Source organism: Falco cherrug, chromosome 19 (genome assembly GCF_023634085.1).
Source record: "Falco cherrug isolate bFalChe1 chromosome 19, bFalChe1.pri, whole genome shotgun sequence".
NCBI lineage: Eukaryota > Metazoa > Chordata > Aves > Falconiformes > Falconidae > Falco > Falco cherrug.
This window is the reverse complement of record NC_073715.1, coordinates 6,148,907-6,172,751: the sequence shown is the minus strand read 5'-3', so window position 1 is coordinate 6,172,751 and position 23,845 is coordinate 6,148,907. Positions and strand designations below refer to the sequence as shown.

The 23,845-nt window shown below is 66.2% G+C and overlaps 1 protein-coding gene across 1 annotated transcript; it reads right to left on the bottom strand.

Moving 5' to 3' along the window:
- Positions 1 to 690: 690 nt before the first annotated feature.
- On the bottom strand, positions 691 to 18,069 carry COL2A1 (collagen type II alpha 1 chain). The gene is given in 55 exon segments (XM_055697193.1): positions 691 to 906; positions 1,032 to 1,274; positions 1,549 to 1,736; positions 1,869 to 2,157; positions 2,243 to 2,350; positions 2,519 to 2,572; positions 2,763 to 2,870; positions 2,984 to 3,037; positions 3,556 to 3,663; positions 3,764 to 3,817; positions 4,018 to 4,125; positions 4,496 to 4,603; positions 4,693 to 4,854; positions 5,216 to 5,269; positions 5,355 to 5,408; positions 5,544 to 5,651; positions 5,730 to 5,783; positions 5,878 to 5,931; positions 6,017 to 6,070; positions 6,159 to 6,212; positions 6,292 to 6,399; positions 6,507 to 6,605; positions 6,906 to 6,950; positions 7,058 to 7,111; positions 7,233 to 7,286; positions 7,522 to 7,575; positions 7,757 to 7,810; positions 7,894 to 7,962; positions 7,964 to 7,993; positions 8,067 to 8,120; positions 8,846 to 8,944; positions 9,042 to 9,095; positions 9,184 to 9,291; positions 9,705 to 9,758; positions 10,530 to 10,628; positions 11,177 to 11,221; positions 11,463 to 11,561; positions 11,649 to 11,702; positions 11,806 to 11,850; positions 11,954 to 12,007; positions 12,115 to 12,159; positions 12,663 to 12,716; positions 12,804 to 12,857; positions 12,950 to 13,003; positions 13,104 to 13,157; positions 13,250 to 13,303; positions 13,386 to 13,430; positions 13,605 to 13,682; positions 13,759 to 13,860; positions 13,971 to 14,024; positions 14,118 to 14,150; positions 14,277 to 14,309; positions 14,576 to 14,592; positions 15,309 to 15,509; positions 17,821 to 18,069. Coding segments are annotated over 55 exon segments (4,494 nt in total). The 5' UTR covers positions 17,942 to 18,069; the 3' UTR covers positions 691 to 759.
- Between the last annotated feature and the right edge of the window lie 5,776 nt (positions 18,070 to 23,845).

Here is a 23,845-nt window from a genome sequence, read left to right as displayed (position 1 = left end):
TTTCCCCTCCCTTTTTTTTTGCCTTTTTGAGGAATTGATATGTTTGGGTTTTTTTTTTTCCCTTAGCATGAGGTAGCCTCAACCCAGAAAAGCTGCAGATTTGACCCAAACCCTTCCTTTATCATGGCTGAGAGACGCGGAGAAGGGAGCGAGACCGCAGCAACCGCCTCCGGAGAGCGACAAAAGCAAAGCCCAGATCGACTTCTACTTTCCACCAAAAGTTTTTTTTTTTTGTTTTTTGTATCAACGGATGTTAAAAAATACAGACTTGTTTTACAAGAATAGCACCATTTTTTTTTTTTATCGTATTATACATTAGCACTCCTGCTGGTGATACAGAGGGGGAGGGAGGGGGGCGGGAGGGGATTTGTGATACCTGGATTTGTGAGATCCCTTTTGCAGGGAAGGGCCATCGTACCTGCCAGTTAGATTCCCACCTCCACCTGACCTAAAAAATAGGTCTTACGGGAAGAGAATAAATAAATAAGACCGTGGGTTTTCTGATTTCGCAGCCTGCCCGGCCGGCGCTGAAAAGAGGCGGTGGTCCCCGACGGACGGCGTGACTCGAGAGGTCGTCGCAGCCATTCAGTGCAGAAGTCATACGAGCAATGGGGAAGTACTCAGGTCCTTGGGGGGCTTGGGCAGTTTGGGTTTTTTTAGTTTTATAGTATTGGGCTGGATTTTTTTAAAAAAAAACAAAACAAAACAAAACCCAACAAACAACAACAACAAACACACACACAAATAAAACAATTATTTTTACAAGAAGCAGACTGGGCCAATATCCACACCAAACTCCTGATCGGCTCCACCAATGTCCATAGGTGCAATATCTACAATGGGCAGGCGCGAGGTCTTCTGCGACCGGTACTCGATGACTGTCTTGCCCCACTTGCCAGTGTGTTTCTGGGCAGGAAAGAAGAGGAGGGGCGTTACGAGATGCTCCCGAGCCCCCCCAAACCAGCAGCAACCTCAGGGGTCGAACCCCAACTCATCACCTACGTCTTCCCCGCAGGCACCCACGGACTCACCGTGCAGCCGTCCTCCAGGACGCTGTACGTGAACCTGCTGTTGCCCTCGGCTCTGATCTCCACGTCGTTGGAGCCCTGGATGAGGATGGCCTTCTTCAGGTTGCCTGTCTCCTCGTCCATGTAGGCGATGCTGTTCTTGCAGTGGTAAGTGACGTTCTGGGAGCCCTCGGTGGACAGGAGGCGCAGGAAGGTCATCTGGATGTTGGCGGTGTTGGGAGCCAGGTCCTCATCGCCGTAGCTGAACTGGGGGGAAGAGGCAAGACGGTGAAGCCTACGGGGGTCGCAACAACCCTATTTCCAGCCGCCTTTTGGGGGGGCTTCCAGGCTTCACGTTCCCAGTTGCCTGCAAAAATCCCAGCCCAACTGACCCACCTCCAGGCCTCCAACACAGCCGGTCCCTCCTGTAACATCCATCAGCGTGGACATCCCAGCCCTCCAACTGGACACCCAGCACCTTTCCCCACTCAACCTCCACTCCCGTTCCCGTTCCAGAGCACCAGCCCGGGGGGACGCTTACATGGAAACCGCCGTTGATGGTCTCTGCAAACCAGACGTGCTTCTTGTCTTTGGTCTTGCTGGTCCACCAGTTCTTCTTGGGGATGCTGCTGGGGTTGGGGTAGACGCAGGTCTCACCCGTTTCCATGTTGCAGAAAACTTTGATGGCGTCCAAGGTGCAGCCCTGGTTCGGGTCGATCCAGTAGTCTCCTGCGGTGGGGAGGGTGAACGGTGTGAGAACACGAGGTTTGGGAGGTTGGAGCAAAAGGCATCACGGACCTTGCTGTCCTCCTGGGCTGGGGGGGAGGAGGGGAGGGCAGGAGGCGGGATGGGGGCTCCTACCGCTCTTCCACTCGGGATGGCAGAGCTTGATGTCGCGGCAGGTCCTGGCCGGGTTCTTCTTGGAGCCCTCAGGGCTGCGGATGCTCTCGATCTGGTTGTTGAGGGACTTGAGGGTGGCGTCCACCTCCACGTCGTGCTGCCGGAGGCTGCCGGCGGCCTCGTCCGCCCGCATGTAGCGGATGGGGTCGGGACCCTTCTCCGTCTGACCCAGCCCGGCGAAAGCCGACATGTCGATGCCAGTGCCCGGGGGGCCGGGAGGACCGGGGGGACCCGGGTTTCCAGGAGGACCCTACAGGAGGGAGGAGATGCGACGCTGATGGGCTGTGCTGACAGCTGGACTCCCCTGCCCCACCACTGACAGCGTTTTCACTCACCGCAGGACCTGGTTCGCCGCTTCGTCCGCGGGGGCCGGGGGGACCGATGGGGCCGGGCATGCCATTGGAGCCGTCTTTGCCGGAGGGGCCAACGGGGCCAGGGGGACCCTAGGAGAGAGCCCCATGGGGGGGGGCGTCAGGTCGTGGCAAGGTGGCAGGGACGGTGCTGGGGAGCTGCTGGCTCCTGCCATCGGCCAGCGAGGCCGGCAGCGGGGCTCGAGGACGGAGGCGCCTCCTTCTCCTCCCGTCTCCCCAGGTGCCACGGGCAGGACGTACCCTGGGACCGGAGGGACCCGCGGGGCCAGCAGCGCCTTGGTCTCCAGAAGGACCCTAAGGAGGAAGCGAGAGTGGGTGGTCACAGCTCCGCGGCCGGCGTCGAGGGGTGGTCAGCCCTAGCAAAGCCTTTGCCTGGGCTTGGGGCTCTGCCCGCAGCCGCAGCCCCCCGGAAGGAGCCGCATCCAGCTCTGCAGTGAGATGCTGGGGGGGTGCTGAGTGCTGGAGTCCCAAAAATAACACTTACGGGTGGTCCGGGAAGACCCTGCAGCCCGGTGAAGCCACGGTGGCCCTTCAGCCCTCTCTCTCCAGCCTCTCCCGTCTCACCCTTGTCACCACGAGGCCCCTGGGGACCCTGGAAGGGGGGAAGGGGACGTGCTGGGCTCAGGGGGGCAGACCCCTGCCCAACAAGCCGCAGGACACCGTGCGCTGCGCTGGGGACGCTCCGACAGACCCAGCATTGCTCACCGGCATGCCTCGAGCGCCAGCAGGACCGGAGGGACCCATGGGACCTTGTGCACCCTGCAGAGAGAAAAGAGGGGAGTCAAAAGGAGCGCAGGGTGCTGGGGGGGGCGCCCTGTGCCTTTGGGGGTGCCCGTACCACCCCGCCGCCTGCCAGCTGCCCTGCTCGCAGCACCAGGGACCAGCAGCTGCGGCGCCGAACAGCATCTTTAAATACTCTCAGGTGGAGCATCAGCACCGAGTAACGACCCTTGCAAACAAACCGGCCCGGTTAAGGCTCCCGGTGCCAACGGCTCCCCGGGCAGCGCCTGTGCGCAGGCAGAGCCTGAACTGGGCTCCTGGTGCTCATGAATCCCGGGGAAGATGCTCGGAGCGGGTAACGGCACTCAAGGCGCCGCCAAATTAGCGACAGCAGCTAACGGCACCTGCCTGGCTCTCCCAATTACTCCGAGTAGCTAATTGCTCCTGGAGGGGCTCTGCTATTTCTTCATTTATCTGCACTCAGGGTGGTTCCTGTCTCCCCTAACAAGACCTCAAACCCAACGAGCCGTCTCCCTCGCCCATGCGCCGGCACTCACCGTCTCGCCTCTGTCTCCTTGTTTCCCAGTGGGACCGACGGGGCCAGGAGCGCCGGGGGCACCGGGAGCACCGGGGGCACCCACGGGACCGGTCTCACCACGATCACCCTGTGCCGAGACAAGGGGGTGGTGAGACCCACGGGGGGTTTGGCCAGATGAGGGGGCGCACAGACAGTGAGCGCCGGGGGAGGTGCGTGGGCACGCTCACCTTCACGCCGGCCGCGCCGTCCCTGCCCGGGGGTCCGTCAGAGCCAGGGTTACCCTGGGAGAAGGGGAGAAATTAAGTCTTGACCTTCGGAGGGAGCAGGGCACGCATGAACCCCCCTCTCAAAGCAAAAACCGTCAGTGAAAAGGTGCCGGCGATTGCCAGGAGCCGAGTTAAGTGCCAGGCCCCCCAGCCACGGGACCAGCGATGCCCAGCACTGCCGTCGGGGTCACACTGGGACCCGGGGTCCCACCTACCTCGCGCCCAGGTTCACCGGCAGGACCCGTCAGACCGGGGGGACCCACAGGGCCAGGGGGCCCTCGGTCACCTGCAGAGCCGGGTGCTCCTTGTTTTCCAGGTTCGCCCTAATGAAGGGAGAAGACAACAGGTGTGAGTGAGGGGTCCCAGCGCATCCCTTCACCCAGCAGCAGCCGCGCTTTAAGGCTCCCAGACCCCCGTGCCCACCTCACCCCAGTTATCGCCCAGCCCCGATGCCACCGGCATCCTGGTGGCTTTGCAAAACCCCAAACTGCACCCAGGACGGGGGGTCCCTGGGGCGCCTGACCTGCACCTGGGGGGCTGCCGTCCCCATGAGCAGCTCGTTGCAGCCCCCGAGCTGCCCCCCGTGCTTCAAAGCTCCCAACCTCAGGGTGCTGAGCTCGGGGAAGGCAAACGGCCTCCCCGACAGCCCGCGGAAGGGCACCGGGAGGGCTGAGCCTGGGGGTCCCGACTCACCGAGGGCCCAGGCAGCCCCGGGAAGCCTCTCTCGCCGCGCTGTCCAGGCAGACCGACGATGCCACGCTGTCCTGCCAAGCCCTGGGGACCTGGGGGACCATCAGGACCCTGCGGGGAGGCAGAGGTGGGGTCAGACCCACGGGGGGGTGGCACAGCACTGGAGGAGCGTGGAGGGAGGTGACCCCCAGAACACGTACGGCGGGGCCGTCCTCGCCGGGTTCGCCCTTCTCGCCAGGGGGACCGGCGGGGCCTTGGAGACCGGGGTCACCAGCACGGCCCGGGGGACCGGCGTCGCCACGAGCACCCTTGGGACCATCTTTGCCAGCGGAGCCGGGGGGACCGGGGGGGCCTGGGTTACCCTGCGGGGGGACAAGACGGGGTTAGTGCAAACGGGGGGGGCTCCTCCACCTTCATCGCCCGCATCCTGGTGCCAGCCGGGGCTCCGGGGCTTGAAGACCCCCAGAGAAGCCCCTTTTAGGGGCTGGTGAGCTGCTGGGGGCTGTTAGCGGGGACCCTCCGCTGCTTGGCCCCGGCACAACCAGCATCTTCTGAGCCCCCAGCCCCGGGGCTGAGCAATCCCGGCTGCTCCCGGGTGAACCCAGCTGCCCCCCAAGCAATTCCAGCTGCCCTCTAAGTGATCCCAGCTGCCCCCGAGTGATCCTGGCTTCTCCCCAGTGATCCCAGCTGCCCCCGAGCGATCCTGGCTGCCCCCCAACTCACGTTAGGGCCAGGTGGTCCCACGCGGCCGGCAGCGCCGGGGAATCCAGTGGCTCCCTGTGGAAGGAGAGGGGAAAGGCGGCTCAGATGCTGCCCCGCTCCCTCCAGTGCCCCCTCCTGCATCCCACCCCTCCATACTCACAGGGGGGCCCTGAGCACCCCGGGCTCCTTTGGGACCAGTTACACCAGTTGGACCCTGGGGAAAGGAGTAAAACGGGTTAGAAACACGGCGGGGGGGCTGCAACCTGCTCCAGGCGATGCCCCAGATTGCTCAGGAATTGGGACCCCCGCGGGGTTCATCCCCCTTTGCGGGGGTCCCGACTGTACCCACCTGTGGGCCAGGTGCGCCGGAGGGACCTTGGGGACCCGGAGCGCCGGCGTCACCCTTCTGGCCGGGCTCTCCTTGCTCGCCTTTGGCACCAGGTTGCCCGTCGGCACCCTGTGGGGAGCAGCGGCCGTGAGCAGGCTGTGCTGCCGCTGGAGCCGTGCTGGGGGGGGCGCGGGGCCAAATACTCACCGGGGGTCCGGCAAATCCGGCGGGACCGGGGGCACCAGGCTCACCGCGCTCGCCCTGTGGGGGAGGTGGGAGTTAAATGGGGGGACAGGGGGAGCGAGGCCAGCGGGGGCACCGCCGGCACCCGGGGGGCTGCAGGGGTGGCACTTACGGGGGCACCGCGGGCACCGGCAGCACCGGATGGACCAGGAGGTCCCGATTCACCCTGGAAAAGGAAGGATGGAGAGTTGGGGGGTGTCCACGGAACCCCCCTCGGTTGGGAGCAGCCAAGGGGCTCCCCGGGCTCTCACCTTCTCGCCGTTGGGGCCAGCGGGGCCGGGGGGACCGATGGGACCTGTCAGACCCTACAGAGGAGACAGATGAGGATGAGGTCACCATGAGCATCCCCCCCCGGCCACCCCACACCCACCGTGTCCCCGTGGTCCCACTTACGCGTGCGCCGTCCTTTCCAGGGGCTCCCTCAGGGCCCTTCTCTCCGACGTCTCCCTGCAAGGCGAGATGGAGGTGGTGTGAGCCGAGCTGAGCCCTGACACCGCTCAGGACACCTCCAGCACCCATCACTTACCCGGTCCCCCTTGGGACCAGCAATGCCGGCGGCTCCTCTCTCACCGGGCATCCCCTGCAGCCCGGGGGGGCCCTGGGCGCCGTTGGGGCCAGCTGGTCCGGTGGCACCCTAAAGCAGAGTGAAGGTGCAGTTATTGGGGTGCCAGTGTGACCCCCAGTGTCACAGCTTTGCTGGTGGCACTGAGCCACGGAGCCGTGTCCCTCCTTGTCACCCACCTTGGGTCCGTCAGTGCCCGGTGTGCCGGGGAGCCCACGGGGACCTTGCAGCCCTTGGGCGCCAGGAGAGCCACGCTCACCGGGGAAGCCGCGTTCACCCTGGGGTGGGGGGGAACAGCGTTAGGACGAGGCCATGGTGAGGGTCACAATGTCCCCTGCATGGGTGTCCCCAGGGACAGTGGGCACAGCACCCATCCCACACTGCCCGGAGGGGACTGGGATGTACTGGGAGAAGAGGGGATGGGCTGCAGCAGAGGCTGAGCCACCAGGACTGGGGCAGGCAATGGCCCTGGGTGAGGGCAGCCAGGCCCTGCCAACCACCTTGAGCCCCCCAAACCCCCCCCACGGGACAGGGAGAGGCATCCTGTCCCTGCGGCCGGGAGGACAGGTGACACTTACTCTGGGACCAACGAGACCGGGGGCACCAGCTTCTCCAGGAACACCCTGTGGCGGAGGGAAAGAGTTGGGGGTCAGCCCCAGGGGCCGCTGGGGTCCTGACCCCCCTGTTGCAGCTGGAGGATGCCTGAGAGGAGGGAAATATGGGGTCTCACCTGATCTCCGGGTTTGCCGCTCTCTCCAGGGGGACCTGGTGGCCCGGGCAGCCCCTGGGGGGGGAAAGCAGCGGCGTGAGCACGGCAGCAGCGAGACCCCCAGGGATGGGGACTCAGGGTCACCCACGAGCATCACCCCCACCCTGGCACCACAAACCGCCCCCCATGTGCTCACCTGGAAGCCAGAGGGGCCGGGGGCTCCTTGCTCTCCCCTCTCGCCCGCGGGACCCTGTGGGAAGGACGGTGGTGAAGGACCCCGTGGGCTTCCCCCACCCCAGGGTTCTGGGCAGAGCCAGAATCACGGGGGGAATCTGCTGCGAGGGCTGGGGGGCGCAGAGGCTCCATCCCAGCAGACCTGGCTTATCCTTTGCCCAGATCCAGGGGGGCTACAACCCCCGACACACCCCCCCACACACAAATTTCAAGTGGGTTTTGGCTCTGGGGGAACCAGGCTGGACACTCACGGCAGGTCCCGGGGGGCCGGCAGCTCCCGTCTCGCCGTCCTTGCCGGGAAGACCCTACGGAGGAGAAAACCCACCGCTGAGCACCAGGCGCGACGCTGCCGACCCCGCTTCACCCTCCGGCCCCCGTGCCTCAGTTTCCCCACTTGGAGCCTGCAGGTGCCTCAGCAGACTGCGAGGCCAGAGCGACCCCAAGGTGGGCTTTTGGGGGGGTGGCAAGAGAGGGATAACAACTCACCCGCAGCCCTGGGGCGCCGGGCAGCCCCTTCTCGCCGGCTTTTCCAGGCTCGCCCTAGAGAGAGGGGGGAGGGGGTGGCAGTGGGCCCCGTGCCCAGGCTGCAGCCCCGTTTCGGCTACAAACTGGCCCATACTCACGTTAGCACCCTTGGGACCAGGGAAACCCATCACGCCAGGCTGGCCTCGAGCACCCTGCGGGCCGGGGGGGGCCAGGGCGGCCGTCCTCGCCGGGAGCACCCTGCGGGGAGGGGGACATCAGCGGGGGCTGCGCCATCCCCCAGCCCCCCGACCCCCTGTGCAGCATCACTTACCGTTGGGCCAACTTTGCCTTGAGGACCAGCGTCGCCTGGGCGGCCGGTGAGACCCTGCAGCGGAGGGAAGCAATGGGGGGCTGTGGGGGCCAGCACCGAGGTGGGGGGTGCTGGGCACCCCATCCTGCTTGACTCTCAGCCCCTGCTCTGGGCCTGGGGCTCACAGAGGAGGCGCAGAGGGGTCTGCCTAACCCCCTGCCCGTGGTGGTGAACCCCAAAGAGCACCTTTGCTAACCCCAAATGCACCTTCGCTAACCCCAAAGAGCATCGTAATTAGCACCAAGTAAGTATCTTAACCCCAAGGAGCATCTTCACTAACCCTAAATACATCTTAACTAACGCTGAGGAACTTAATTAGCACCAAGGAGCATCTTTGCTAATCCCAGATTGCACCTTCAGTAACCCCACATGCATCTTTGATAAGCGCAAAGAACATCTGAACAAGCAAAGAGCATCTTAACTAACCCCAAGGAACTTCATTTGCACCGAAGCCCAACTGAACCAACCCCAAAGAGCATCCTAATGCCAAAGAGCATCTTGGCCAACCCCAAAAGCACCTTAACCAGCCCCAAAAGCAGTTTATTGTCCCCAAAAGCACCTTGTCGACCCCAAAAGCGTCCTAACTAACCCCAAAAGCACCTTGTCAACCCCACAGAGCCTCCCTGCTGCTCCCACCAGCATCCCCGCTGTGCCTGTGTGGTCCAGCCCCATTCGAGCCCCCCCGGTGCAGCAGGGAGCCCCCCGAGCAGCCCCCCTGTGCCCCCGCAGGGGTGTCTCACCCTGGCTCCGGGCAGCCCAGGCTCGCCAGGGCGGCCGGGGTCACCGGTGGCTCCCTTGGGACCTGCGAGGCCAGCGGGGCCGCGCTCGCCTGGAGCACCCTGTGCGGGGTGGGAGGGGGGAGAAGGGGTGAGTCTGGGGGTTCAGGGGGGCATCACCCCCCTGGGTCCCCCCCACCCCATGACCCTGACGTCCCACCTTGGGTCCAGCCAGCCCGTCCTGCCCGGGGAAGCCGCGATTGCCAGGAGCACCCTGCGGAGGAAGAGGAGGAGGAGGAGTGAAGTGGGGGGAGGTTTCGGGGGGCAGCACCTCACTGGGGGGTGCAGGGGGGGCCACACACCCTCTCTCCAGGTGGTCCCACGGGGCCAGCAGCACCGGGTTCACCGCGGGCTCCTCGCTTGCCTTCCTCACCAGCCGGCCCGGGGGCACCTTGGGGTCCCGCGGGTCCCTGAGGATGAGGAAGAAAAGGGGTCACCAGGAGCCTTCTCCCCCTGCACCCTGGGGGAGCCCTGCCTGCATCCTCTGCCCCCCCCCAAACCACAGACCCCAGGGGTGCCGGGCGAGCCCCTCGCCGTGCCACGTGTCCCGCTGGCGCCGGGGACCGGCGGGGATCCGGCCCCGCACATTGAGGCTGGTTAATGAAGCGAGGGGGGAATGTCGGGGGGGGGGGGCGGGGGGGGGGGGGGGGCGAACACAGCAGCTATTGTTCCCCCGCGGGAGGGGGGATGCTGCCCCTCGAGGGGCCTCGTTAGGGGAAGAGGTTCGTTAGACGCCAACAAGACGCTCCGGCCCCGGTGGGGAGCGAGGGGCCCCGGGACCCCCGGCGGCCGGGGGCGCTGGATGTGGCCCCCCAGGACTCACCGTCTCGCCCTTGGGTCCCTGCTCGCCTTTGAAGCCCGCGATGCCGGGTTCTCCCTGGGGGGAGTGAGAGGGTGCTGGGGGACGGGGCCGCAGCGTCCCCACAGCTGTCCCCGTCCCTGGGCCCTGCCCCATCCCTCCGTCCGCCACCTTGTTGTCCCCACCCTTGTCACCATCCCCACCCCTGTCCCCATCCCCACCCCTGTCGTCAACCCAGCCTTATCCTCACCTTCATTCCTGTCCCCATCCCTGTCGCCATCCTGCCACCTTCCCCTGTCCCCACTCCACCCCTGTCCCCACCCCGTCCCCAGCCCCTTTCCTGTCCCCCATTCCTGATCCCAACCTCAACCCTATCCCTGTTCCCAAGCCTCTCCCCATCCCTTTCCTCACCCCCAGCCCAGCCCTCTCACCTGCCCCTGTCCCCGTCCCATTCCCATCCCCACCCTCACAGCATCCCCATCCCATCTCCGTTCCCTTCCCTGTCCCCATCCTCACCTCATCCCACCTCCATCCCATCCCTGTCCCCATCCCCATCTCACCTTGTCCCCCTCCCATCTCTGTCCCCATCCCCATCCCCATCCCATCTCCATCCTGTCCCCATCCCCATCCCGTCCCCATCCTGTCCCCATCCCGTCCCAGGTGGCCCCTCTGGGGACCAGGACAGGGTGACGCAGGAGCCACCCAAGGGTGACAGGGAGGGGACCTGCAAGGCTGGGAGCAGGGGCGTGGCCTGTGGTTGAATGGGCGTGGTCAGTGGGAACAGGCGTGGCATGTGGTAGTGGGCGGGGCACATCTGGTTCCCATCGGGGGGGCTCTCCGGGGTCTTACCGTCTGTCCCTTGGGTCCCAGCGGGCCAGTGGCACCCTGGGGTCCGGGTGGGCCGCGGGGTCCGGGGAAGCCTGGAGCGCCAGCGATGCCGGGGGCACCCTGCGGGCAGCCAGCCGCCATCAGGGGGGCACGGTACCCAGCGTCCCCATGTCCCCTCCCGCCTCCCCCAGCATCCTCTGTGTCCCCCAGCATCCCCCCAGTGTCCCCCAGCATCCCACATCCCCCAGCATCCCCAGCATCCCCCAGTGTCCCCCAGCATCCCTCCAGTGTCCCCCAGCATGCCCTATCCCTCAGTATCCCCACAGTATTCCCCAGCATCCCGCATCCCCAGTGTCCCCCAGCATCCCCCCAGTGCCCACCAGCATCCCACATCCCCCGTGTCCCCCAGCATCCCGCATCCCCTGTCATCCCATGTCCCCCAGCACGCCCCCCATATCCCCCAGCATCCCTGCATCCCTCCACATCCCCCAGCATCTCCCAGCATCCCGCATCCTCCGATCCCCCAGCATCCTCCCCACATCCTGGTGTCCCCACGTCAGGGTCCCCATGTGTCCCGAAGTGTCCCCAGATGCCAGCTCCTCCCCGCCCCAGCCCCCCTCCCAAGCCACAGCCCCCTGGGGCTGGGGACCCCGTCCCCCAACACTCACCGCCGAGCCCTTGGCGCCGGGGATGCCGTCGGTCCCTGGGTTGCCCTAGAGGGAGACGGTGCTGAGCCCGACTCTGCACCCCCAGCCTCAGTTCCCCTTGGGGGGGGTCTGGAGGGGTAGAGGGTCCGCAGCCCCCCTGTGCCTCAGTTTCCCCACGGCCACGCAGAGGATGACCCGTTTCCCCCCCTGCTCACAGCATCAGCCCCATCCCTGTGGCTCCCAGGCCTGGGGACAGGCAGGGCAACAAGCCACCCGGGGGGGTGTCACAGCAAGTGACAGCACTTACGGGGGCGCCAGCAGGGCCGGGGGAGCCGGGGGTCCCGGATTCACCGCGGGGGCCCTGGGCACCCTCAGGACCTCGCGCGCCGGTGGGACCAGCTTCACCCTGAGGAATGAAAAACAGGGTGAGGGGGTGCAGCTGGCGCTGTGCCTCAGTTTCCCCTGCTGGGAGCAGCCCCCCCCCCCCCCTTACCTTCGAGCCGGGGGCGCCGGGGAAGCCGGGGGCTCCGGCTGGGCCGACAGGTCCCTGGGGGCGAGAGGGGGGTGAGGATCTGCCTGGCTCTGGGGGGTCCCAGGGGACCCCCCTGTCCCCCACGGGGTGACACAGGGTCCGGCAGCCCGTTACTCACCGGGGGTCCAGCTGGGCCAGGGAGGCCGTCGTTGCCACGAGCACCCTGGGGGGAGACGGTGACAAGACGTCATGGGGGGCACGGTGGGGGGCTGGGGACCCCCCAGCCACCGCGGTGCCACCAGGGACCCAGGCAGCGTCACACTCACCGCAGCGCCGGAGGGGCCGGGACGTCCTCTCTCTCCGGGCAGCCCACGGGGACCCTGGGGGGACACAGAAGCACGTTGGGCTCCGTCTTGCCCGGTGAGGGGCTGGGGGTGGGCGACACCCCCCCGCCTCAGTTTGCCCCTTCCCCAGCCCAAAGACTCACCATGGGGCCAGGGGAGCCGTTCTCGCCGGGGGAGCCGGATTCACCCTGCGGGGAAGGGCAGAGGGTGAGTCCCGGGGTGAGCACCCCGACACCGCGGGGATGGTCCCCCAATGCCACGGGGATGGGCACCCCGACACCAGGGGGATGGTCACCTGGCCAGCCCTGATGCCACAGGGAAGGTCACCCCAACAGCCCCGACGCCGTGGGGATGGTCACTGGCCAGCCCTGACGCCACGGTGGTGGTCACCGGGCCAGCTGCAATGCCATAGGGATGGTCACCCCAACAGCCCCAATGCCATGGGGACGGTCACCCCCGACACCACAGGGATGTTCACCCCAACAGCCCAAACATCACGGGGATGGTCACCCCGACACCACGGGGATGGTCACCTGGCCAGCCCTGACACCACGGTGGTGGTCACCGGGCCAGCTGCAAAGCCATAGGGATGGTCACCCCACCAGCCCTGATGCCGTGGGGATTGTCATCCCCCCAGCCTCGATGCCACAGAGATGGTCACCTCCCCCCGCCCCGACACCCCACCACCTACCTTGGCTCCAGGAGCCCCTGCCTCTCCTTTGGCACCGTCAAGGCCGGGGTAACCCTGGGGACAAAGAGATGGGGGGGGTCACGCTCCGTGCCACCGGGTGATGGGGACACTGGGGGTGCAAGGAGGGGGGCACACACTCACCCGGTGGCCTTTCACTCCAGGGAGACCGGGCGTCCCGGGGAAGCCACGAGCACCCTGTGAGCATGCGGAGAAAAGCGGGTTGGGGGCGAAGGGGTGACACGGGGGTCTCTGCCCCAGGGGCGCCCGATCCAGCCTGGGTGCCTTACCTGGGGGCCGGGGGGGCCGCGCTCGCCAGATTTGCCAGGTTTGCCAGTCTCGCCCTGCAGAGAGATGAGATTGGGGGGAAATAAAGTCACCGCCTGGCCGGGGCCACCGCTGCAATGAGCTGCCCGTTCTCAGCCCGAGCGGGGAAGGACTCACGTCATCGCCGGGTTTCCCAGGAGGTCCCGGTGGTCCCCGGGGACCCATCGGACCCTAAAGGGGACAGAGAGGCAGCGGGTGAGTGGGAGCTGGTGGGTGGCATGTCCCCGAGCCCGGGGTGGGGGGGGGGCAGGGGGGACACTCACAGCAGCGCCGGGCTCGCCGGGCTCACCGGGGTTGCCTTGAAATCCTTGGGGACCCTGGAAGAGAGACGGTGGCATCGGTGGGGTGGCGGGGTGCCCACCCAGAGACCCCCGAGCCTGGCGGGGGGTTGGTACTTACGGGAGAGCCGGAGGGTCCGGGGGGGCCGCGGGGTCCCATGGGGCCCTGGGGGGAGAGACAACAATGTCACGGGGGCACCCCCCCCACCAAACCAGGGGGTCCCCCCAAAATGGGGACCCACCCTCGGTGACCCGGTTCCTCCATGTCCCAAGACGCAACCGGCTGCCAGGTCCCCCTGGGGCGTGGGGGGGGGTCCCTGGCCCCGGGAGGGTCCCTTACCATGGGTCCCTGCATGACGCCCATCTGCGCGCCTCCAGCCTTCTCGTCAAAGCCGCCCGCCATCTGCGCCGCGAAGTTCTGCGGGGGGAAGGGGGCTGAGCACGCAGCCCACCCCCAAATCCCCTCATTTCACCCCAAACCCCCCGATACTCACCCCACCGAGGCCGGGGGGGCCGGGAGGGCCGGGGGGGCCGGGGGGACCAGGATTTCCAGGGGTGCCGGGTTCCCCATCCCTGCCCCGGGGGCCGGGAGCGCCCTGTGGCGGGGACAGAAAGGGGGGTCACCCATGCAGCGAGCGTGACAGTTCTCTGCAGCGCCCCGCCACTGCCGGGGGGCGGTTTGCCGGGGGTGGGGGCACGCTCTCACCTTCTCCCCCTTCTCGCCACGGTCCCCTCGTTGTCCTTGCTCACCTGCCGGGCCCTGCGAGAGGAGGGGGGGTCAGCTCTCCCCCCAACCCCCCCAAACCCCTCCCACAAATATTCCAACAATGCGCCCGGAGAAACGTGCTCCCACCTGCGGTCCCGGCGGCCCTCGGGGTCCTACAACCTGGGGGGGGTAAACAAAAAGGTGAGGTGAGACGAGTGTAGGACCCGCCCCCCCCCCATCCAGGCCATCCCTGCAATGGCAGGGCCCCCCGTTTTGGGGGTCCCCCAGCACACCCCCTACACTTACATCTTTAATGTCACCGGGTTCGCCCTTCTGCCCCTGCAAGGCAAAGCATGGGGTGAGCAACAGGGGGGCACATCACCCCCCCCAAATCCCACACCCCTCCCAGGTGACAACCCCCCCCCGAAGAGATAAACGCCCCCCCCCCAGGAAGTGACAACCCCTCCAGGGAGGTGGCAACCCCAGGGCTACTCGCCCCAGGGAGATGTGCAGGGGTCCTGCCTTGACACCCCCCACCTCCCCCATTTTGGGGGAAAACCCTGGGCTGGGAAATCAGGACCGCGGGGGGGGGACATCATCCTCACCTTGGGGCCAGGTTGCCCTGTTGGGAGAAAAAAAAAAAAGAAATAAAGAGAAATTAGAGGGGGGATGGGCTGGGGGGGACACGAGGCACCCCTGTCCCCAGCCTGAGGGATGGTGATGCTCCTGGGGGGGCTGTGGGGCCAAACCGGGGGGCACAGGAGTGTGGGGGCTCCCCCGAAGCAGGGCGGTGGGGTTGGGCAAAGCGGGGTGCAGCATGCGGGAGTGGGGCCGTGCCGTCTTGGGGGGGAGGCAGCTGGGAGGGTGCTCAACCCTTCACACCCCCCGGAGGGGGCAGGAAAGGGTTAAAAAAGGCAACTTGGGGTGTTTTGGGGGTTTGGGACTTGGGGTTGCAGCTTTTGGGGGGGGGGCGGGCAGCGCTTTTCCATCATTCTGGGTGAATTATGGTGGCTTTGGGGACGGAAACACCACCCGAATGTCCCTTTTGCCAGGATGCCCTGGGGGGTCCACGGCCACGGTCACCCCCCAGCATCACCCCCAAGCCGCTTCTCCAAAAAACACCCCAAAACCATCCGGGCTGCGAATCCCGCTGCCATTTGGGGTGAAAAAAAAAACAAACCTACTTTTTTTCACCCTGGGATGAGTTTTTTTGAGGCCCTTTGCGGGGGCCAAGTTGCCTTTCGCCTGGGGTCCCCATGGATGTTCCCCCCCCCCAAAGCCCATCCATGGGCGGGTAATTTATTTATTAATGAGAGGAGGGAATAAATAAATTACAACCGCTGGGCTGGTCAGTGGGGCATATGGGGCAGCACTCTCCGAAGGGGATCTCGGGGCTGGGGCAGTCCCGCAGCTCCTCGCAGATGATCTCGTCGCAGAGGACGGTCCCCGTGTCGCACACGCAGATACGGCACGGCTCCGGCTTCCACACGTCCTTATCGCGATAGCTCTGCCCGTCCTGCAGGCAGCTGCCTGCCTCGGCTGCGGGGACAAGGGGGGGGGGACGGGGACGGGGGGGACACGGCCAGGAGGTGGGGATGGCAGCCCCCCACCCCCCCACCCCCGTGCGGGAGGGTGGCAGCGGGGGGGACAGCGCCAGGGTGGGATGGGGGTGGTGGCACTGCCAACCCCAGCCGTTCTGTGTGTCCCCCCCCTCCTCGCAGAACCCCCCTCAGCTTGGGGGACAAGGACAAGCAAGGACTCCTGGAGCAGCAGGGGGGTGGCTCAGCGACGGGGGTCCAGCCTCAAGCAGGGGGGGTCCCCCTTCCATGGAACCCTGATGGCACTCGGTGTCCCACTGTCTTGGGGGCACTCAGTGCGTCCCCGTAGCACCCCGCACCTCCAGTGGGACACGGACCGCATCGCCAGTGTCCCCAGGGTCTGGGGAGGGGGGGAGGGGTGCGGGGGGGCAATGTTCCCAGGCTGTGCCCCAGGGTCCCCAGGTGTCCCCAGGAGGTGCCCCTGGGTCCCCAGGCCGCACCCCAGGGTCTCTGGAGGTGCCCCAGGGTCCCCAGAATGTGCCCCAGGGTCCCCAGGTTGTGTGACCCAGGATCCCCAGGAGATGCCCTGGTGCCCCCAGGGTCCCTGGGATGTGCCCTGGTGTTCCCAGGGTCCCCAGGTTGTTCCTCGGTGTCCCCAGGCTGTGCCCCTGGGCTTGACCTCGGTGTCCCCAGGCTGTGCCCCCTGTCCTGCACCCCGTGTCCCCAACAGGACGCTGTGTCTCAGGCTGGACCCTGCTGTCCCCAGGCTGCCCTCCATGTCCCTGGGCTGTCCCCCGCTACCCCAGGGTGTACCCCACCTCCCCGGGCTGGCCCCCACTGTCCCCCAGCAGTACCCCAGTGTCCCTGCTGTGCCCCTTGCCCAGCCCAGTTCCTACACCCGAAGCTGTCCCTCACTGTCCCCTCCCTGCAGCCTGCTGTCCCCAAGCTGCACCCCCTGCCCCATCTGTACCCCATGGTCCTAATGCTGTGTGTCCCCCCGACCCAGGCTGTCCCCTCTGTCCCCCTCCACCCCAGGCTGTCCCACCCACTACCCTGAAACTTTCCCCCTCCATCCCACCCCCCTCTATCCCGTGCTGTCCCCCAGTGTCCCCCATCCCATGCTGTCCCCCACCACGACCCTGAAACTTTCCTCTTCCATGCCACTGTCCCCCAGTGTCCCATGCTGTCCCTCTCTGTGCCACACTGTCCCCCCCATCCCATGCTGTCCCCAGTGTGTCCCCCAACTCGCACTTTCCCCCCATCACTACCCTGACATGTCCCCCCTGCAGCTCATGCTGTCCTCCCCATCCCATGCTGACCTCCCCCACCACCACCCTGAAACCTTCTCCCCCCACCCCACGCTGTTGTTCCCATCCCATGCTGTCCCCCAGTGTCCCCCTCAACCCATACTGTCCCCCCACCCCAGGCTGTCCCCCCAGCCCACTACCCTGAAACTTTCTCCCTCCATCCCACACTGTCCCCCCCATCCCAGGCTGTCCCCCAATGTCTGCCCCAACCCATGCCGAGCCCCCCACCACTACCCTGAAACTTTCTCCCCCTATCCCATGCTGTCCCCCCAGTGTCTCCCCACCCCAGGCTGCCCCCCCCTTCCCAAGCTGCCCCCCACGACCACCCTGAAACTTTCTCTGCCATTCCACGCTGTCCCCCCCACCCCATGCTGACCCCCAGTGTCCCCCCACCCCAGGCTGTCCCCCCACCACTACCCTGAAACTTTCTCCCCCATTCCATGCTGTCCCCCCCCACCCCACGCTGTCCCCCCCACCCCACGCTGTCCCCCAGTGTCCCCCCACCCCAGGCTGCCCCCCCACCACTACCCTGAAACTTTCTCCCTCAACCCACACTGTCCCCCCAACCCCACGCTGTCCCCCAGTGTCCCCCCACCCCAGGCTGTGCCCCCAACTACCCTGAAACTTTCTCCCCCATTCCATGCTGTCCCCCCACCCCAGGCTGACCCCCACCCCACGCTGACCCCCAGTGTCCCCCCACCCCAGGCTGTGCCCCCAACTACCCTGAAACTTTCTCCCCCACCCCACGCTGTCCCCCCACCCCAGGCTGACCCCCACCCCACGCTGTCTCCCCATCCCACGCTGTCCCCCAGTGTCCCCCCATCCCATGCTGCCCCCCCCCCCACTACCCTGAAACTTTCTCCCCCACCCCACGCTGGCCCCCAGTGTGTCCCACCCCCAGGCTGCCCCCCCCAGGCTGCCCCCCCCGCCGCCCCGCTCGGTGCCACGCTGTCCCCCCGCCGTCCCCCGCCGCGCTGCCCCGCGCCCCCGCCCCGGGGCACTCACGGAGGTCGCGGTCCTGCGCGGCGGCGGGCGGCGGCGGCAGCAGGAGCAGGAGCGGCAGCAGGAGCGGCAGCAGGCGCAGGAGCGGCAGCGGGCGCAGCGGCGGCAGCGGGCGGCCGGGCATGGCGAGGCGGCGGCGCCCCTCACCGTGCGGCGGGCCCAGCAGTGCCCGCGCCGCCCCGCCGCCGCGTATAAGTCCCGGCGCGGCCCCCCGGGCCCTGTAACCCGAGCCGGGCCGGCCCCCCCGACCCTCCTCCGGGACGGCACCGGGCCGGGGAGGGACGGGGCGGGGGGGCGGGAGACGAGGACGGGGCCCCCCACCCCCCCCCCCGCACACCCCCGGCGGCCCCGAGCCCCGGGCCGGTGCGGGGGGCTGCGGCGGTCGGGGTGCGACCGGGGGCTGAGACCCCCCCACCCCATCTCATCCCTGGGTGAGACCCCCAGCCCATCCCGGGGGTGAGACACCCCCCCATTCCATGCCAGGAGTGAGATACCCCCCCCTCGCCATCTCCCGGGGACCGCGGGGGTGAGACCCCCATTCCACCCCGGGGGTGAGACAACCCCACCCCCCCGTCCCATCTCCCGGGGATCCCACGGGTGACACCTCCATTCTATCCCAGGGTGAGAACCCCCCCTCCCATCCCCTCCCCTCCCCTCCCATCCCATCCCATCCCATCCCATCCTGGGGCGAGACACCCCCTTCATTCCATGCCAGGGGTCCCAGGGGGTGAGCCCCCACCCCCCACCCCCAGTCCCATCCAGGGGGTCCCAAGGGGCGAGACCCTCTCTTCATCCCGGGGCTCCCAGCAAGACTGAGCTCCCCCCCATCTCCCCCCATCCATGGAGTCCTGGGGGCTGAGACCCCCACACACATTCCTGGGGGTCCCAGACAGCTGAGACCTCCCCCCCCATCCCACATCCCACCCCAAAGGAGCTGACCCCCCCCCCATCGCATGTCAAGGGTCCCAGGGAGACTGAGATCCCCCCTGTCCTGGGGGTCCTGGAGAGGCTCCCGGCAAGACTGAGCCCCCCCCATCCCATCCCATCCATGGCGTCCTGGAGAGCCCAGGACCCCCACACCCCCCTAAACAGGGGGTGCAAGGAGCAGGGAGGGGCAGGACCCCTTCCAAGCCCCCCTCAGGCTTCCCCCGACCCTAATGAAGGGGTTCAGGAAGACGGGGGAGTCCCTGCACCCCAAGGCAGCAGGGGGGGCCACAGTGGGGTCTTTGCAGTAGGCTTGGGGCGGCACCCACACTTCCCAGCTGGGGGCTGAGCTCCAAAGTGGGGGGCTTGGCCCCCCCTGCCACGTGCACACCCCGGCTCTCTGGACCCCCACCAGGGTGGGACTGGGGATGGGTGAGGTGGCTGTCCTTGGCCAGTGACATTTGGGGTCCAGAGCAAAATGGGGGGGGGGGGGAGACGGATGACACATCCCAGCCCCAGGCCAGCCCCAGATGGGGAGGGCTCTGGGTGCAGTCAGGTGGGGGGGGGGGTCGTTTAAAAGGGCTTTGCCCCCCGCCCCAGCAGCTCCAGGCTGGTGAGCCCAGGCCCAGCCGCACTCCCCCTGTGCCCCCCCGGCACCTGAAAGGGGGTCCCTGACAAGGGGTCCCCCACAAGAGTGTGTCCCCCCCCCCGTCCCCCTTCCACCCGCCACTCACAAATACTCCATGGAAATAAATGGGGAGGGGGCTGATATTGGGGGTCAGTGGCTGGGGCGGGGGGGGCTCCATCCTGCCCTGGAGCTGGGGGCTGCAACTGGGCATGGAGGGGGGGGGGGGGTGCTGCCCCCATCTCCTGATTGGGAAAGGGTGGGCTGAGGCTGGGAAGGGGGGAGCGGGTCGGGATGGGGCTGGGGGCAGAGACAGATGGAAGGATGGATGGAGGGACGGAGGGATGGACAGAGGGATGGATGGACAGAGGGATGGAGGGATGGATGGACAGAGGGATGGAGGGATGGATGGACAGAGGGAGGGAGGGATGGATGGACAGAGGGATGGAGGGACGGACCGACAGAGGGATGGAGGGACGGACGGGTGGACAGAGGGACAGACGGATGGACAGAGGGACGGATGGATGGACAGAGGGATGGATGGATGGAGGGATGGACGGATGGACAGACAGACGGATGAAGACAGGGCGGGATGGACCCGGCGGAGGCTGGGGCTGGGGGCGGCCGGAGCGGGAAGGTCGGCACGGAGCCATGGCCGAGCCAACCCCTCGCTGCAGCCACGGGGCATCTCCGCTGCAGCTGCCCCCCCCCCCCCCGATCCTTCCTAGCCCCCCAGATCCTCCCCAGCCCCCCAGATCCTCCCCAGCCCCCCAGATCCTCCCCAGCCCCCCGCTGCCCCGGAGCCTCCCGGGAGGCCACGGCGGACAAAGCCCGTGTGTTACCGGTGCTGCCGCGGGGCACCGGCGACTCGGCCAAAAACAACTCCCCAGGCTGTCGTGGGGACACGGCAGCTCCAGCTGACCCTCCCCACCCCACAGTGAGTGAGCCAGACCCCCCCCAAATCTGCTTTGCACCCCTCTTCCCCCCACCCCCCACCCCCAAAATGCTCTGCAGGTGGTGGGTGACCCCCCCGGTACTGGTGGGGGGCACTCCTGCTCTGCTCCATGAGCCCCCCCCGTGCCTCAGTTTCCCCAGCTGGTAAGAGGAGCAAAGCCCGTTCGCTGCTGCATCCTGGGGGGTGCGGGGGGGTCCCACTGCCGAGCAGGTGGAGGAGCCCCTGCTCGGCCCTTGGTGGCGGCCGGCTCTGGCCGGGGATCACACCCGGGAGCGGGGCCAGGACCTGGCTCTGGTCGCTGCTTTCCACTGGAAAATGGGGCTGGGAGTAAATAACAACGCGATGGCTGCCCCCCCCCCCCGCCCCCTCCCCGCTTTTCGGGGGGCCACCGCCCTCACTGGCAGCTCCGCGGTTCAGCAGAGCCCGGCGATGGAGGGATGGAGGGATGGAGGGATGGATGGAGCATCCCCCCGCGCCCCGGCTCCGGGTGAGGGGCACAGGGTGGGGGGCACCTTCCTCGGGGTCTCTTTCATCCCACCCCCCCCCCCCACAATAAGTGCCCAAAGGGGCTGAGGCTCCGCGGGTTCCCACCATCCCTGGCAGCCGCTGGTTCTCCCGGCACGGGCGGGTGTTGAGGTGTCACCCAGCCGGGGCAGGTGGCCCAAAATTGGGAATTTTTTAACCCAAACCTCATTGCGTAGCCCTGACCCCCCCAAAAAAACCCTCAACCCCATCGTTTTGATTTTGTCCCCCCTTTTCCGAGTCCCATCTTCAGGCACTTTCCCGGTTTTTCCCCATTTCGGCTCTGGAAAGGCGATCAGGGAAGCACAGGGAAACATCCAAGTCAGCTCAGGAATTCGTGTGGCGGGAGTGGAAGGAATGAGAGCAGCGGCTTAACTCTGCCCGCCCCGGGGGCTCTGCTGCCACCAGTGCCACCAGTGCCACCAGCGCCACCAGTGCCACCAGTGCCACCATCACCACCAGTGCCACCACTGCCACCATCGCCATCACCACCACCAGTGCCACCACCGCCACTGCTGCCACCATCACCATCGGCCATGCCATTGCCGCCGGCATCACCACCACAATCGCCACCACTGCACCACTGGCACCACCAGTGCCACCACTGCCACCACAGCACCACTGCCACCACCGCCACCATCACCACCACCATCACCACCGCCATCACCACTGCAAGGCCCGGGATGTCATCGGGCAGGGATGACTCTTGCCCTGATGCTGCCACCCCAAAGGGATGTCCCCACCCTGGGGATTGTCCCCACCCTGCTGCCACCCCCCCGGGAGAATGTCCCCATCCTGATGGTGGGTGCTGGGGATGTCGTCACCACCCTGATGGCACCAGCCAGGATGCTCATCTCAGCCTGATGCCACCACTCTGCCTTGGTGGCACCAGCCACTGGGACTGTCCCTACCCTGATACGAGACGTTGTCCCCATCCACTCTCCCTCTCCGGCGGGATTGTCCCCACCTTGATGCCACCAGCTCAGGGGACTGTCCACACCTGGTACCACCATCCAGGGGAGGTGTCCCCCCTATGCCACCAGCCACGGGGACCATCCCCACCATGATGCCACCAGCCACCAGCATCATCCGCCCCAGCAAAGCCTTGCCCTTCCCCACCCTCACATAGAGCCCTTTACCTGACACCCCCCCCCCCAAAGCCCCCCCCCAGGAACCCCCCAAACAGCTGATTCTACCCCCCAAAATAACAACTTTGCTTTTTATTTTCAAACAAGAACTTCAGGCTCAAAACCACCCAGGGTTTTGCCCCGTTTTGCTTCCATTTTGCCCCATTTCTCCCCATTTTTTTGGCAGATCTCCCAAAATACCCTCAATCCCATAAAAATAGCCTCCAAACAGCAGGACCCCCCTTTCCTGCCAGCCCCAGCCCCCCCTCGGCTGTTTGCTTTATGGGGCAGGCAGGGATGACATCCTCCACCCCCCTTATTTTTTTCTTAAAAAAGAGCATTTTTCAGTAAAAGGGAAAAAAAATGCCATTTTTCGATGCTGGCACCTCCTATTAACCTCAGACCTTCCCCCAAATATTTCCCCTGGCCGGCATGGGAACGGGGAGCAGAAAGGAGCTTTGTCCCCCCCTCCCTGGCTGTGGCTGTGTCGCCAGAAAAAGGACATTTTTAATTTTTTTTTTCCTCCTTACTTCTTGTTATTTAATTTTATATTTTTAATATCAGGGTGGGGGGATGCTCGGCTCCTCCAAAATGGGGGTTGAGCCCCAAGTCAGTCCTGGGGGGGAAGGGGGGAGCGGGAAACCCAGCATCCCACCAGCCAAAATTCACTATTTGGGGTGAATTTGCCCCAAAAACCTGGGACTAGGGACATCTGGGAGCAGATGGTGTGACCACTGCCAGCTTCAGGCTCAATAAGCACCCAAGACCCCCCCCCCCCAACTGAGATCCCAGTTCACCCCCATTCCCCGCCCCCCAGCCCCTTCTCTGCTGGGAATCCACCCTCGGCTGGTTCGGCAGCTGATCCGGGTTCACGATGCTCCCAAAAAGGCCTTTTTCCCCCCATTTATATTTTTTTTTGGAGGGGGGGGGGTCTCACACACAGCCCCTTTGTCCACTGACACCCCCCAGGGAGCTCTTCTGCCCCCGGCCCCCATGGAAAGGTGGGCAGGGGGCCCCGGGGAGGGGGGGGGGGGGGGGGGGGGGGGGGGGGGGGGGGGGGGATGCCGGCATTTTTGTGAGATGATGTCAAACGGTTCCCCCCCGCTCAGGCCCCCCGAAGCCGGCCTCTTCCTCCTCCTCCTCCTCCTCCTCGGGAGGCTGGGATGAAAAGGCGACTCTTTGGGAAGGTAGAGCCGCACAAAGGGCCCCTTTGAGCCTCCGGAGCCGCGGGGGGGGGGGCGGGGGAACAGCACCATGGCGGGGGTTTGGGGGTTGGGGGTTTTGTGGGGGGAGGGCTGGGGGTCCGGCGTGCTCTGCCTGGGGTGAAGCTGCACCCGAAAAATGAGGAGTTTTGCCCTAAATCGCAGCCACCCAGTCATCCCCTGCCCCCCCACCCCCGGGCACATCAGCTCCCCAAAAAGTTTGGAGGAGCCTGAAAAAAAAATAAGGGGTGAAGCAACACACACACACACACACACACACACACACACCCCCCCCAGCACAACCCTTATACAAAACATCAGAGAATCCCCAGGGCAAGACCAGCTTTGGGGCTGGGAAACCCCCAGCACTGGGATATCAAGACACCAAAACCTTCCTGGGCTGGGGGGGGGGGCATTCCCCCAGCCCCCCCCCAAAAATAACAAAAAAAAGAGGGAACAAAGCTGCAGGTGCTGGTGCCAGGGCTGGGGGGCACTGGCAGGCGCACGCCCCTGCTAATGACATCTGATAATTATCCCAAATTAATGAGGGCTGGAAAGCGGCCGGTGGGGCCGGGGGGAGGTTTCGAGGTGTCGCGGGGGGTCGGTGGGGCTGGATTAAAACCATCCCAGCCCCGTGGCTTTGGGGCCAAAGCCCCTCGGTTTGGGACAGCTG